Source organism: Nematolebias whitei, chromosome 8 (assembly GCF_014905685.2).
Source record: "Nematolebias whitei isolate Nwh7 chromosome 8, NemWhi1, whole genome shotgun sequence".
Classification (NCBI taxonomy): domain Eukaryota; kingdom Metazoa; phylum Chordata; class Actinopteri; order Cyprinodontiformes; family Rivulidae; genus Nematolebias; species Nematolebias whitei.
Window position 1 is genome coordinate 30,335,510 of NC_056505.1, and position 13,518 is coordinate 30,349,027.

General features: G+C 35.7%; 1 protein-coding gene across 1 annotated transcript in view; it reads right to left on the reverse strand.

Moving 5' to 3' along the window:
- Positions 1 to 2,746: 2,746 nt before the first annotated feature.
- adgrd1 (adhesion G protein-coupled receptor D1) overlaps positions 2,747 to 13,518 on the reverse strand; it is a 58,213-nt gene continuing 47,441 nt past the window's right edge. Inside the window, exons 10-18 of the mRNA XM_037680696.1 lie at positions 11,377 to 11,488; positions 11,124 to 11,277; positions 5,494 to 5,554; positions 3,859 to 3,925; positions 3,692 to 3,783; positions 3,465 to 3,591; positions 3,336 to 3,377; positions 3,089 to 3,181; positions 2,747 to 2,997 (exon numbers count right to left, since the gene is read on the reverse strand). Coding sequence (XP_037536624.1) covers positions 2,902 to 2,997; positions 3,089 to 3,181; positions 3,336 to 3,377; positions 3,465 to 3,591; positions 3,692 to 3,783; positions 3,859 to 3,925; positions 5,494 to 5,554; positions 11,124 to 11,277; positions 11,377 to 11,488 — 844 coding nt within the window. The 3' untranslated portion in view covers positions 2,747 to 2,901. The remainder of the gene's footprint in view (positions 2,998 to 3,088; positions 3,182 to 3,335; positions 3,378 to 3,464; positions 3,592 to 3,691; positions 3,784 to 3,858; positions 3,926 to 5,493; positions 5,555 to 11,123; positions 11,278 to 11,376; positions 11,489 to 13,518) is intronic.

The window sequence follows — 13,518 nt, forward strand, 5'->3', positions numbered from 1 at the left end:
TAATAATAATAATAATAATAATAATAATAATAATAATAATAATAATAATAATAATAATAATAATAATAATTTATCTTTGCATAAAACAACATTGACAAATTCAAACAAGGAAACATTTGCTTTCAAACTCTTTAATATTTAATTGATTACAAATAATTGCCTTTGCCATTCATATGTCCTTGTTTGCTCTTATGACCAAAGATTTTACAGACCAAAGCAGATCACCATCAGAATGGATTCATAATTATATTAATCACTGGCATCCACACTTCCACTAAATAGCACAATAAAGTAGAAAGTTGGCGTATAGCACATGCAGATCTGAGCATTATGGTGAAAATCATGCAATAAAGAAAAAAAATCTGTCTTAACAAAACGTTTTTTATGATGATAATTAGAAGCACAAAACATAGTACCGCAGGATATCAGAAATTAAATGGTAAGTGTACAAGTTTATGCATATTAAAGTTTAAATTTGACATAAAGAGGACGTGCAGATTTACTTAAAGTAAAACAATGCTGGCAAACTGTAAGATAAAGAAAACCTTAAACAAAATCAGGCTATTAAGAAACATTACAACAATTTGAAGTCCCTTTTTTAATAGAATGGTTCATATTTTATTGTACCAAAAGAAATCAACTTTAAAAGATGTATTGAAAACAGAAGTAGCTAAAAACATGAAACTTCACAGAATTGTTTAAAATACATAAACAGTACATATTATTCACTATTTCTCAAAAAGCTTAGTTTAAGATGTGGCAGCTTACAAAAGGTGTGAGGTACTGGAACTAAGCCAGCCAATAACAATAAAAAAAAAAAAAACACACCAACAGAGTTTACATACTAAACACTGCTAGTAACATTCATTTTAAAGGAGACTTAACATAATCAGAAATACAAAAATAAATAAATATATAGAGAGTTGAATTCATTTTCATAGCATTTATTGTTATTGTTTCAAAAAACTAGATTAGGCGTGTACTGTCGATGTGCATCCAGATAAAATCTGTACTTTGTCCTTTGTGATAAAAACAACTAAGAGCTGGTGACGGTACAGTTTTCAAGACATAAAATAACACCATAATTTCAACTTACACTATATTTTATTGGTTTTATTCTGTCCATAGTGTGTAATTGCATTTAAGCATAGGCAGAAAATGCTTATTTCAATTTGAAGTATTTCATTTTATGTACATGAGTAAAAGCAGATGTTGTTGCACTAATTCTTTGTGTGAAAAAAAAAAAACATTCATCTGTACAAATGTTTGAAAAAAAGATCGGTAACACTTTCAGATGTTTCATACTAAACAAACTGCTTCTGTGATGTTCTGTAAACTGGTAGAAATATTTTCAGTGACAAGTCAAAAATACAAAGTGAAGAGGAGTTCAGCCAGAAGAGTTCATATTAGTGATATGAAGGTGAAATGCACGCTCGTGTTGGTCCTTACAATCAGTTCAACCAGCCACCTATAATAGGCCTATTGATTTTGTATTTTCAAACGCATGGCAAGAATTTCTGAATTAAAACAAAATTTTGATCAAATCTGTGGTAATTTTTTATTTCCAATCATAGAATATTGCCAGAATGATTTTTTTTTCTCTTCTCTGGCACCGACATCAAGACTTTTCCCGCCAGCCTGTTGGTTCACAGATCACGTTTTATTGTAAAACTTTTAAAGCTTCATGCGCCTCTGTTACACGTCTGAACTACTGGAACATTTTAGATACATTTAAACACTTGAATTTTCATAAACTGCAATTTTCTTTAATAGATTGGTGGCTTTTAAATTATTTCTGACTTGTAGAAATATACTGTTATAAAAAATGAAATAGTGCTGACTGATAATGATTAAAATGTCTCATCCCAAACATTTCATTGCATTGTTGAACTTGTGTTAACCTGCACATGACAAATAAACAACATAAACTCAAATGTGGTCTTTCATGCATGCATTAAATCTACAAAATCTGTGATGCATGCAGCGAATAAACACTTTAGTTATTTTATGTATTTTTTGAGGGATGCACTATTGGATTTTTGGCCGATATCTGATATACTAATGTTAAAACTTTGGCCAATAACCGATAACCGATACCAATACCAATCCCCCCCCAGACCTACTGACAGAGACTACATAGCTTTCTTTGCTGTGGAAATAAAATACTACATTATTCTGCATGGTCTTTGTCAGTTTGGCCTGTTACTAAATACAGATGTCAAAAAGGGTCTGAAAATGATGCAACACTTCAACTTGGATTATGTTTAATGTCATATTTATTCACAATATTTACTCTCACTAACACAATGACTACACTTGAACCGTCATACAAAAACAGTGCCACACACACACACATATATATATATATATATATATATATATATATATATATATATATATAAACAACGCCTTTTATATCAGTGAGTTATTTTGGTGAAATGGCCGATATTTAACTTTATCGCTAATATCGGCCAATACCGATGCCATGCCGATAATATTGTGCATCCCTAGTATTTTTGTTTGTTTTGCAAAGCTGTTTGTCATTCATTGGTTTCACATTGAATGTGTGAGCCTACCTTTTTAAAATACTATTAAACAGACATGAACTTTACATAAGCCTTACCATGCAGCTCTCATAAAGACAGCAAACAAGCCTGCAGCAATAAACAGATTCAACAGAGGAAGAAGACATTATTCTACACAGGCTTGGTTGGCATGATTAAATATAGTTTTCTCTGGTTTGGTGGGAGAGATGTGAGGCACAGTCTCACACGAGTCTGTTTGTCCTTAGGTGTGTCCTTCAGCATCACTTTCATTGGCGTGAACAAGTATCTGTTTATTTTACGACTCAGACGAACAAATCTCCAGCCGGGGTTTTGCCACAAACTGTAAGTTTACTTTCTACACAGCAGAAAGGTCGATACGGTTGGCCGAGTTGGTGCTCTTGTCCCATGTGTGCATCTTAGTGGGGCTTCCACCCTCCCTGTGTCCATTCATCTGCACGAGAAGGTGAACAACAGAGCATTAGGCATTTAGGAGTCAGCTAAGTCACATATGTTTAATTGTGTGTTTTGTCCTCAACACTCACAATGTCAGAGTTGAATGGTTTCACATTGATGTTTCGGATAGAACTGCTGGTAAGAGACCACACCTTGGTTTTGTGTTTAAATGCAGCTCTGACCTAAAGATTAAAAAAAAAGACTCAGACTGACTGAAACTGAATGTAAGTTCATCTCAACAAAGCTCATGACCCCTTAGAAGAAACATGTTCTTTACCAACACAAGTTTGCAAAACGCACAAGTAAAAAACATGCACCAAACGTTTCGCCCCATACCTCAGAGTTGAGGAGGCAGTGAAACAAGAAGACGAAAAACCCCTAAAAAATAAAAGAATTAAAACAAATGTAACAAGACAGACATCATATCTTTAATCAGAAAAAAAGATTGAAAAGAGAAGAACTTACTTGTAATGAGTTGAATACAGCAAAGATATACAAAAATGCCAGCGAGTGTGTGTTGACAGCAAGAACACCAAAGATCCAGGAAATGCCAAGAATGGGCAGGAGCACAGCCACTGCTTTGGCTGTCAGCCTTCAAGCAAACCGAGAGATAAGCATGATTGTAACGATAGCTTTTGACAAAATAAATATGCTGCACCATTAAAAGAATATGATGGAGTCAACAAACTCACTTGACTGCATTGGCATCGCCGTGAACCTTATAATTCTCCCCACTGATTCGAGAAATGATTCTGGTCACAGATATCAGAATGCCAATGTTCACCTGCATCAGAAGGTTTATACAATTTAATAACAAATGGGCTGACAGTCACAATGTGTTGGAAGAAAAGGTCCTTACCACAATAACAAAAAGAGCAGGCGCCACAAACGCCCATATGGCCCCCGTCTTTAGTGATAGCCAACAGCTGAAAAGGGGGAAAATAAATAAATAAATGAAAAAGATGACAATACAAACTAGAGAAATTGCATTTCCTGTGAAAATTCAGTGTGAATGTTTATTGCTGATGAACTAGCTGAAAAACAGCTAAAATTAGAAAAAAAAAACATGCTAAATTTTAGCTGAAAAAGAAGAACAAGCCTAAGTTAGCAGAAGAAAGAATGAAGAAGACATATTTGCTGAATTAGGTTTGAATAAGCAGAAATGAACACAACAATCAGGAGATTAGCTAAAAAAGCTGAAATTAGCTAAAAAGCTGAATCTAGCAAAAATAACTGAAAAGGCAAATAAGCTTACCAGAAGGAAGGGGAAAGAGCTGAAATAAGCTAAAAAAAAAAGTGGAATTAGTTGAAAAAGTTAAAATTAGCATAAAACAGCTAAACAGTAGCTGAAATTGCAGAAAAAGACAAATCTAGCATTAAAAAGCTTAAAGGTGCAAGATTAAATTAGCATAAAGATGTTAATTAGGCTGAAAGTAACAAAAATTACCATGGAAAAACTGGAATTTATCTGAAAACAGCTGAAATTAGCTAAAAAAGCTAAAACGCTAGCTGAAAAGGTAGAACTAGCTTCAAGTTAGTGGAAGGAAGTAGAACAAGCACATGTTTGCCCAGTTAGGCTGAACGAAGCAGAAATTAGCACAAAAAGGTGGAACTTGTTTGAAAAAATATGAAATTAGCAAAAAAAACCAACTGAAAAGTAGCTAAAAATGCAGAAAGCAACTTAAATGACCAGAATTAGGTGGAGAGAGCACATCTTTGCAGAAACGGGCTGATAAAAGTTGAAATGAGTGCAAGAAAATATGGAATTAGTTGGAAAAGCTAAAATTTGCATAAAAACGGCTAAATAGTAGCTGAAATAGTATAAAAAGCTGAAACAAATAAATAAGCTGAAAGGAGCATAACAAACTGAAATCAGCAGAAAGAAGTTAGAAGAAACACAAAATATAGTAGTTAGCAGAAAGAATCTGAAAGGATCACAAAACATAAGAAAAGACAGCTGAAATTAGCTAAAAAAAGTTTAAATTTGCACAAGGCAGCCAAAAGAAGCTGAACCGGGACAAAATGTGAAAGGAGCAGTAAAAGGTTGTAAACAGATCTAAAGACGTGAAGGAGGTAAAATGAGCTCAATTCATTTCCTATGAGAAAAAATGGCAGAAAAGACTAAATATTTCAAAAAGCTAAAGTTGTACCAATACCAAAAGTCATAGCACCCTTCTCCTGAACGAGCTGAACGTTTTGTTATATGGTTTGTTGAAAGAGCACAAAAGCTGTGGAACAGGAAAGATGCTGGAAGCTAAATGGATCACAACAGTGTAAATGCTTCTTAAACGTTCACAAATAAAAGGTGTTTCCTCCCAGGTAAAAATGTTCCAATGTGAAGTCAATAATGAATGTCATGCTTCTTGAACTACAAGCTTTAAAACTTTAAATACAGCTCAAATCTTCACAGGTGATGTCCTTCTTATGCAATGACTTTAATTAAATTAGGTACACGTCATCTACCCCCCCACCCCCATGCACTTGTCATACTTACTTGTCACCGTAACTGTCAAAGGCAGATGTTATGGATACAACACAAATCACCAGCGGAGAACCTGTCAGAAGATGCAGTTACACTGATGTGACAGAAAACATGACATGATTCACCTGCTGTGCAGCTTAAAGCAAGTTTATAGACTGTGGTACCCACTTTTATCCATCATTGTTTTACTTCTATTAAACACTCTATATACAGTTTATTGTGTCCGTGTGCCAATAAATAAATAAAGGTTAAATAAAGGTTGAAAAATAATGTTAAGGGATTATACACTAAGTATACCAGACCAAATTACAAAGTACTTTGAGTAATATGGAGAAAGTTTTGTTGGCAATTTTGAAACAAAAGTTGTTTTTAATTGACATCCATTTGTATTCTTTCTGTGTCACAATGAGTCCCTGATTTGATTTATTGGTTTTGTATTTGCTTAACTTGGCCATTTTGTATCTGTTGCCTATTTTGTTTCCTACATTTGCTCTTTTGTCAGCTGTCCTTCCCTGTTTCTTTGTCACACCTGGCCAGAATCTGTACTCAGCAGCACACATGTTTCATATGCTGCATCTTCTTATTGTGTATTTATGGTCCCGGTTTGCTTAAATTCATTTCTCAGTTTTTCAGAACTTCATCACTTACATACTGCTGTTTTCCTGCTTTTCTCTGAGTCCTGTTCATTTTTGGTGATAAAAGGTTCAGTTTATGACCAAGATAGTTGTTTTACATTGTCTGCATTTGGGTCAGCAAGCCTTCGTCTGCCTTGTTTTGTGACAGTCTCCATTAAAGCCTTCTTCACACTGGATGGTGCAATGATGGACACATAAATAAATAAATAAATAAATCAAGAATGTGGATGATCTCTGCAGGATCTTGGCAAAGTCTTCAGGTGCATATTAAGAATGCATTGAGCTCCTCGTCACAAGTAGAGCATGATAGGTCAGTGACTGCTTTGAGTATGCACAAATCTTTCATAACGTGATTTATCGTGTTGGTAGCAGCATATTGGGTCCTTCAGAGGAAGTATGGTGGCAGAGTATGGCACCCACACTCATGGCAGGAAGCAGGACTGAGTCATGGGCTAGGTTATGGAAACAGTTTTGTAAATACGTGATACCCGTGGTTGTAGCATTGTGCTAGTATGGCATGATCCTGACACGGTATGAAAGAGTCATGCTATGGCACGTGTATCTTCTTCTTCTTCTTCTTTCGGCTGCTCCATTCCTCAGGGGTCCCACAGCGAACTAAGTCGCACCAAGACTCGCTAATTATTTTTATACCAGATACTCTTCCTGACGCAACCACAGACCACCGAGCTACTACAGCCCTCTGTGTGGAGCAGAGAGCTGCCATCTAGGACACCTGGAAGAGCAGATGGTGGGGGTTAAGGGCCTTGCTCAAGGGCCCAGAGTGAGGCAAATGAGGGTTGAGGCAGGTGTGGGTGCTTCACCAATCCCACCCACATTTTGATGTTGTCAGTACTGGGAGTGGAACTAGAGATCTTCCGATCACATGCCCCGCCTTCTCTAACCTCTGCGTCACCACTCCCTTGCTAAGGCACGTGCATAGATGTACTGTTTAGTTTAGTTTATTATATTTTGAATATGTAAAAAAAAAAAAGCAGCATGAAGCATAATGTCAAAACTTTTTGTTTTACATATTCAAGGGAGTGGGTAGAAGTATAAACTTATCAAAATTCCCACTCCTTAACCACTTGCATAATCTTACATTCATTACATGTATAATCCATACATATAACAACCAAACCCATATTTATCCCATCTATGTATTTCAGTTAACTATAGTAGATGAACAATTATTATTCCTTTAACTTCACAAAAAACAAAAGCATCAATAACGACTAACAAAACCCCCCAACAATAATTGAATGATAATATTATATCCAGCAATAATCATATGTTTATATGATAAGTTGAACAGTTTTATGTTTGGACATTAAGTTCAATATTCAAATTATTCCACAGTTTGACTCCACTCACTGATACACAAAAGTTTTTTCTAGTTCTAAATTTGTATATTTTAAACCGTGATTCCCCTTAACGTATAAATTTGATCCTTAACTTTAAACAGGTTTTGAATGTTTTCTGGTAATTGTTTACTTTTTGCTTTGTAAAGAATTAGAGCTGTCTGTAGTTACACTATGTCAATGAACTTTATTAATTTAGATTTGACAAATAGTGTATTAGTGCTTTCTAAATATCCCATCTTATGGATTACTCTTATTGCTCTTTTTTGTAGTATTGTTAATGCCTGTAGTTGTAGTTTTGTAATTATTGCCCCAGATTTATGCAAAATAACTTAAATAAGGTAAGATTAGTGAACAGTAGAGTACATGTAATGCTTTTTGTTCTATGACCGACTTGGCTTTGTTTAAGAGGGCGATATTTCTTGAGACTTTACTTTGAACATATTTGACGTGTGGTTTCCAGTTGAGTTTATCATCAATAATGACACCAAGAAATTTGTTTTCATGAGCTCTTTCAATTTTCACTCCATCTATTTGTATTTGAATTTCTGTATGTGATTGACAGTTCCCAAATAACATTATTTTTGTTTTGTTTAGGTTCAAGGACAGCCTATTTTCATCAAACCACATTTTAAGTCTATTCAGTTCATTAGTTACATCCTTTAACAGTTGTTCCATGTCATCTCCAACACAAAAAAACATTTGTATCATCAGTAAATAGTATACTTTTCATTATTTCAGGTACAATATATAGATCATTTACATAAATTATAAACAGTTTGTGACCCAGGACTGACCCCTGAGGAACCCCACAAACAATGTCCAAACATCCAGAACAAACATCTCACAGCTTCACATACTGCTGTCTGCCTTTCAAATAACTTTGAACCCAGTCTAGTGCTACTCCCCATATCCCATATCATTCAAGTTGTTTTTAGTAATAAATCATGATTGACTGTGTCAAATGTCTTCTTGATGTCCAACAACACTCCAACAGCAATTTTCTTGTTATCCATCGCAGTAGTTATCTCCTCTACAGTTTCTAAAATGGCTTGCATTGTTGATCTTCCTGATCTGAAGCCGTACTGACTTTCACTGATTCATTTATGTTTATCTATGAATGTTTCCATTCTGTTATTAACTAATTTTTCTAATATTTTAGAGAACTGTGGCAGCAGAGAGACTGGTCGATAGTTAGTGAAGAGATGTTTGTTCCCATTTTTGTATAACGACAATATTTTAGCTATTTTCATTTTACTTGGGAATGAACCAGTTTGAAATGACAAGTTACTAATATATGTAAATGCTTTAGAAATCCCCTCAATGACATGCGTTACCAGTCTCGTATCAATCCCATGTAAGTCAGTAGACTGTTTATTATTACATTTATTTACAATGTCAATTATTTCTTCTTCAGTCACAGCACTGAGGAACACTGAGTTGGGGTTCCTGTTTATTATTTTATTTAAATTTGGTTCAGTATGTGGCAGCTCAGGGCTCATTTTAGATAAATCAGGTCCAATATTTACAAAAAAATGATTAAAACTCTTAGCTATTTCATTCATATTATAGTTTTCAAAATCTTTATCAATAAAATAATTTGGCTAATCCTGTTTATTTATAATATATTTTTAATACTGTTTAAGGTATTCCATATTTCTTTAATGTTATGTTTATTTTCATCCATTTTTTGTTGTATTTTTATTTTTTTGCAAAACCTAATGATAGTTATCAATTTATTTTTATATTTCTTATATTTAGATTCTGCTTCCTTAGTTCTTAATCTTATAAAGTTTTTATATAATGTATTTTTCTTTTTACAGGCATTTTGCAGTCCTGATGTGATCCAAAGACAACTATAATATTTATTCTGTTTATTATACATATTAATTGGACAATGTTTATTATATAATTCCATAAATACATCAAGAAATGCCTCGTATGCACCATTTATGTTAGATAGATAGATAATATCCCAGTTTTGCGCCATCAAGTCACTTTTAAATTTTTTTTATTTATTCTTCTGTTCTCACCCTTCTATATAACTTTTGGTTTTCTGATTTACGAGTATTATAATTGCTGTCATATACTGTAAAGACAGGTAAGTGATCACTGATATCACTGACATAGTCCTCCTATTGATTTATTTATAATATCATTTGTGAAGATGTTATCAATCAGAGTGGTCGAATACGCTGTTATTCTGCTGGGTCTGGTAATTTGTGGAAAGAGAGTTAAACTTTGCATTGTGTTGATAACATTTTCTGTAGACTTATGATTATTGTGCATAAATAAAATATATACATGCAGGAAAACCCTAACTAGTGAGTACTGAGACTGTACAGTCATGATTGCCTTGACATTGAAGGAGATTTTCCAAATTTGTCAGAATCCAGTCACTTCCAATCGATTGTAAAAAGCTTAGTGTGTTCTTCATCCAGTGTGAAGGGAGGCTCCACGGACTGACCTTAACATTTACTGTGCATTCTGTTGCACGATTCAGCTTTTATTTATGGGCAGAGAGCGCTAAACAAATCTATAAAAAAATTATACATAAAGATCACGTACAGATATAGCCTTTTAATAACAAGGTAATATCCAATAATAGCTAAAAAGCATTTTACACCTTCTTCTGCTTTAGTATGTAACAGCCATCTAAGTTTACTAGTAGTTTTTCTTAATTTTATATATAGTAATAGTGGCTTTTTCTAAATAATTTAATCTAACATAAATGTTAGATCTAAGTCTTATGATGCATCAGATTTAAAAAGATGGTTTTCCTGTCAGTGACTTAGATATGTCAATTCAAATGAAGAAATAAAAGCCGGACACGGCAGCACATTCAGAGGGCTGAGGCTGAATAGTTGTGACACCATGAACTAAACTCACGAAAGGTTTGATAGCATTTTAAATTAAAACTGGCAATGAGAAAAACGAGTGTTTCGACATTATGTTCAAAGAACACAGACCTATGCATACAACTAACATTGTAATTTTAAATCAAACATGATATTTTAAGTTTGAGTTTTTGATGATTAAAGTTGTTTCCTTGCAAACCATTTTTTTTCCATCATTGTATTGGTTTGTGGTCAAAACTCCTCAGGGTATCTTTAACCAAAGCAAAGAAGACTTGTAGGGCTTGATCTCATCTCAAGTTGTGTCCGTCATCCAGCTTTGATTCTTATTTCCTTTGCAACATGTCCCTCATCTTCTTAAAATTAATCATTTATATTCTTTTTTTAAATTTTAGTCTCCCAGCTGGGTTGCTACTTGAAACAGTTCATGAAATATATTTTTCATAACACCTAATAACAGCTGTAATTGCTTTAAATGAGTCTGTCTTTTCGTAGAACAGCTATACTTTTAGCTGTCAGACAAGTCTTCAGCATGCAATTTGCAGATGATCACACAAAATGAAAAATTACTCTAGTCAATGGAAAGGAAGTCATAAAAATGGATCATTTGGACTAATAGGTTCAACATGTTAAAGGGAGTTCATGTGCACACCAGAAGTCAAAGGAAATGTAATTATGCACTGAGTTTCTTAAATCTCAAGTTCACTGAGACTAAAACAAGTCAGTGTTACTTACTGAAGCTTGTATTATTAACCAACCTTTTCTGTAACAATATTTGATTAAATATTACCTACCCCAGCCGATGCCATAGTAGTAGAAGTGTTTGCTGCCCTCAGAGCCGAACACCTTTACCACCATACTGTAGAGATGGAGGCCTTCCACCAGCATCCAGGCAAAAGCGCTCAGAAAGAAGAAGTGAAGCAGGATGGCCATGACCTTACAGGGCAGCTGGGAGCGCAAGAAAAACACACACACACATATAACTCCTATATTCTGGATTCCAGGTCTGAGAATCATCATGAGTTCATTTTGTGGAAGTGTACTAACCGTGCCTGGATCAAAGCGAGAACTGATGAGCAGAAAGATCTCAGCCACCAAGATGGCAAAGGACAGGTTGGCATGGATATGGTAGCGTTGATTACGAATGGTACTAACTGACCTACAGAGCAGGAAAAGGATTATTAAAGTGCCTTTGTTATATATATCCATCCATCCATCCATTATCTTTACCCGCTTATTCCATTTTGGGTCACGGGGGTCGCTGGTGCCCATGTCCAGCAATCACTGTGCGAGGGGCGGGGTACACCCTGGACAGGTCGCAAGTCCATCACAGGGACACATAGAGACAAACGAGACAAACAACCATTCACTCTCTCACTCACACCTAGGGACAATTTAGAGTTACCAGTCAGCCTAACATGCATGTTTTTGGTCTGTGGGAGGAAACCGGAGCACCCGGAGAAAACCCACGCATGCACGGAGAGAACATGCAAACTCCACCCAGAAAGGCCCCTGGACCGGGGTTTGAACCAAGGACCTGCTCACTGAGAGGCAGCAGCTCTACCAGTTGCGCCACCGTGCTCCCCGTTTTATCTGTAGTGAACTTGACCTGATGTCAAATCTTGACCTTAGGATCATATGGTCAGAAACTGTCATTTCATTGATTTGCATCCAGAAATACAGGTTCACCCATCCTGAGACTTTCTTTCTTGAAAATTCAAGTGAAAGAACACTCTCTTTTCTATTATCATTACTGTTTTACAAATGTTTGATAATCAAAGTGTTTTAGTTGAAACATTTTAGATGTTACAGTGAACTAATCAATTTTATTAACTGTAAAACAGTAACAATGATTTTTAGTTGCTTATGCAAAGTAGAATTCATGTTAAGGCCTGTTACAGAGTAATTATGCATTTTCTGATTTCTGTCTTTGAATGAGCAGTGTACGTTTTCCAAGGTCAGGAGTCGAAGCAGACAAGTGTGGAACAACTGTCTTGTTTTTAAATCCTCTCAGACGTAAACAGAGAAGTTGGCACCTGTTTCTCCAAACTCGCCCAAACATTTCTCTCGCCTGTCTGGGAAACATTTTCAATCTGTTCCATAACATTCTTGCTGGTTTCTGACTTTCCATAACACCTTACATCACAAAACACACCCCTGTCTGGTTGATATTGACCAATCAGAAACTCTCAAATGAACCGGGAATAGAGCCCTTTAAAATGTCGGTACTTCCTAGTTCTCCCAGTTCTGTGTTGTAGCAGTTCTGAGATGTTCGCAGTTCTGTGAAGTCGTTGTTCTGTGAGCAGTAGTTCTGTGAAGCCCAGTTCTCAGATGATCGCAGTTCTGTGAAGTGGCAGTTCTGTGAAGTTGCTGTTGGGTCGCAGTTGCCGTTGGAGTCGGGCTGGAGAGTTTGCAGCTCCAGTCGTTTGGGAGAACAGAAGTCCAGCCATGATAAGGCTCTTCCGAGTTTGGATTACAACATCTTCCACCTCTGAGTGGAACTTCTGAAGAACCCCACTCATGTGAAGTCCACCCGGTGAGGTGAACTGTTGTTGACGAAGTCCCGTCACCACTCCGGATGTATCTCTGCCATCCTACGGAGACGCTGAAAGGTAGCGTGAACTGGAGCTCCTCTTCTTCTGATTCATCGTCAGAGAGGTAAATGAGTCTAGTCCCCTACTGAGCGTACCGAGGAAAGCTGGATCGGATGGAGGGTGTCGTCCTGTCAACACTTTTCACTCATACACACCACATTCTCCCTCATCCATCTTTCACTCCCGCTAAACTTCATCTTTCCATCTTTAAAAATTCTTCTATCAAGTAGAAATCATTGACAGATATTTTAGAAATGTCTGTGTAAAGTGCTCATCCACCGCCGTGTGGATTGATGTCTGCTGTTCTGCTGAAAAGTGAAACAATCGCCGTATTGTTACTCACTACCTGTAAAGCTGATTAATTATGTTGTTATTTTCATATTTTGCCAAATTAATGTAAATGTTTGATGTTAAACTTTGATTCTGTAAATAAATGGCCACATTCGCTTGGTGAGTCAAAGATAATTAACGTCTCACGTCCACATTTTTATTACATTCAACGCACGTATGTTACACAGTCCAGAAAAATGAAGAACCCGTTTAATGTATGAATATATCACAGGATATGTCATACTACATCTACAAGATGGGAAGA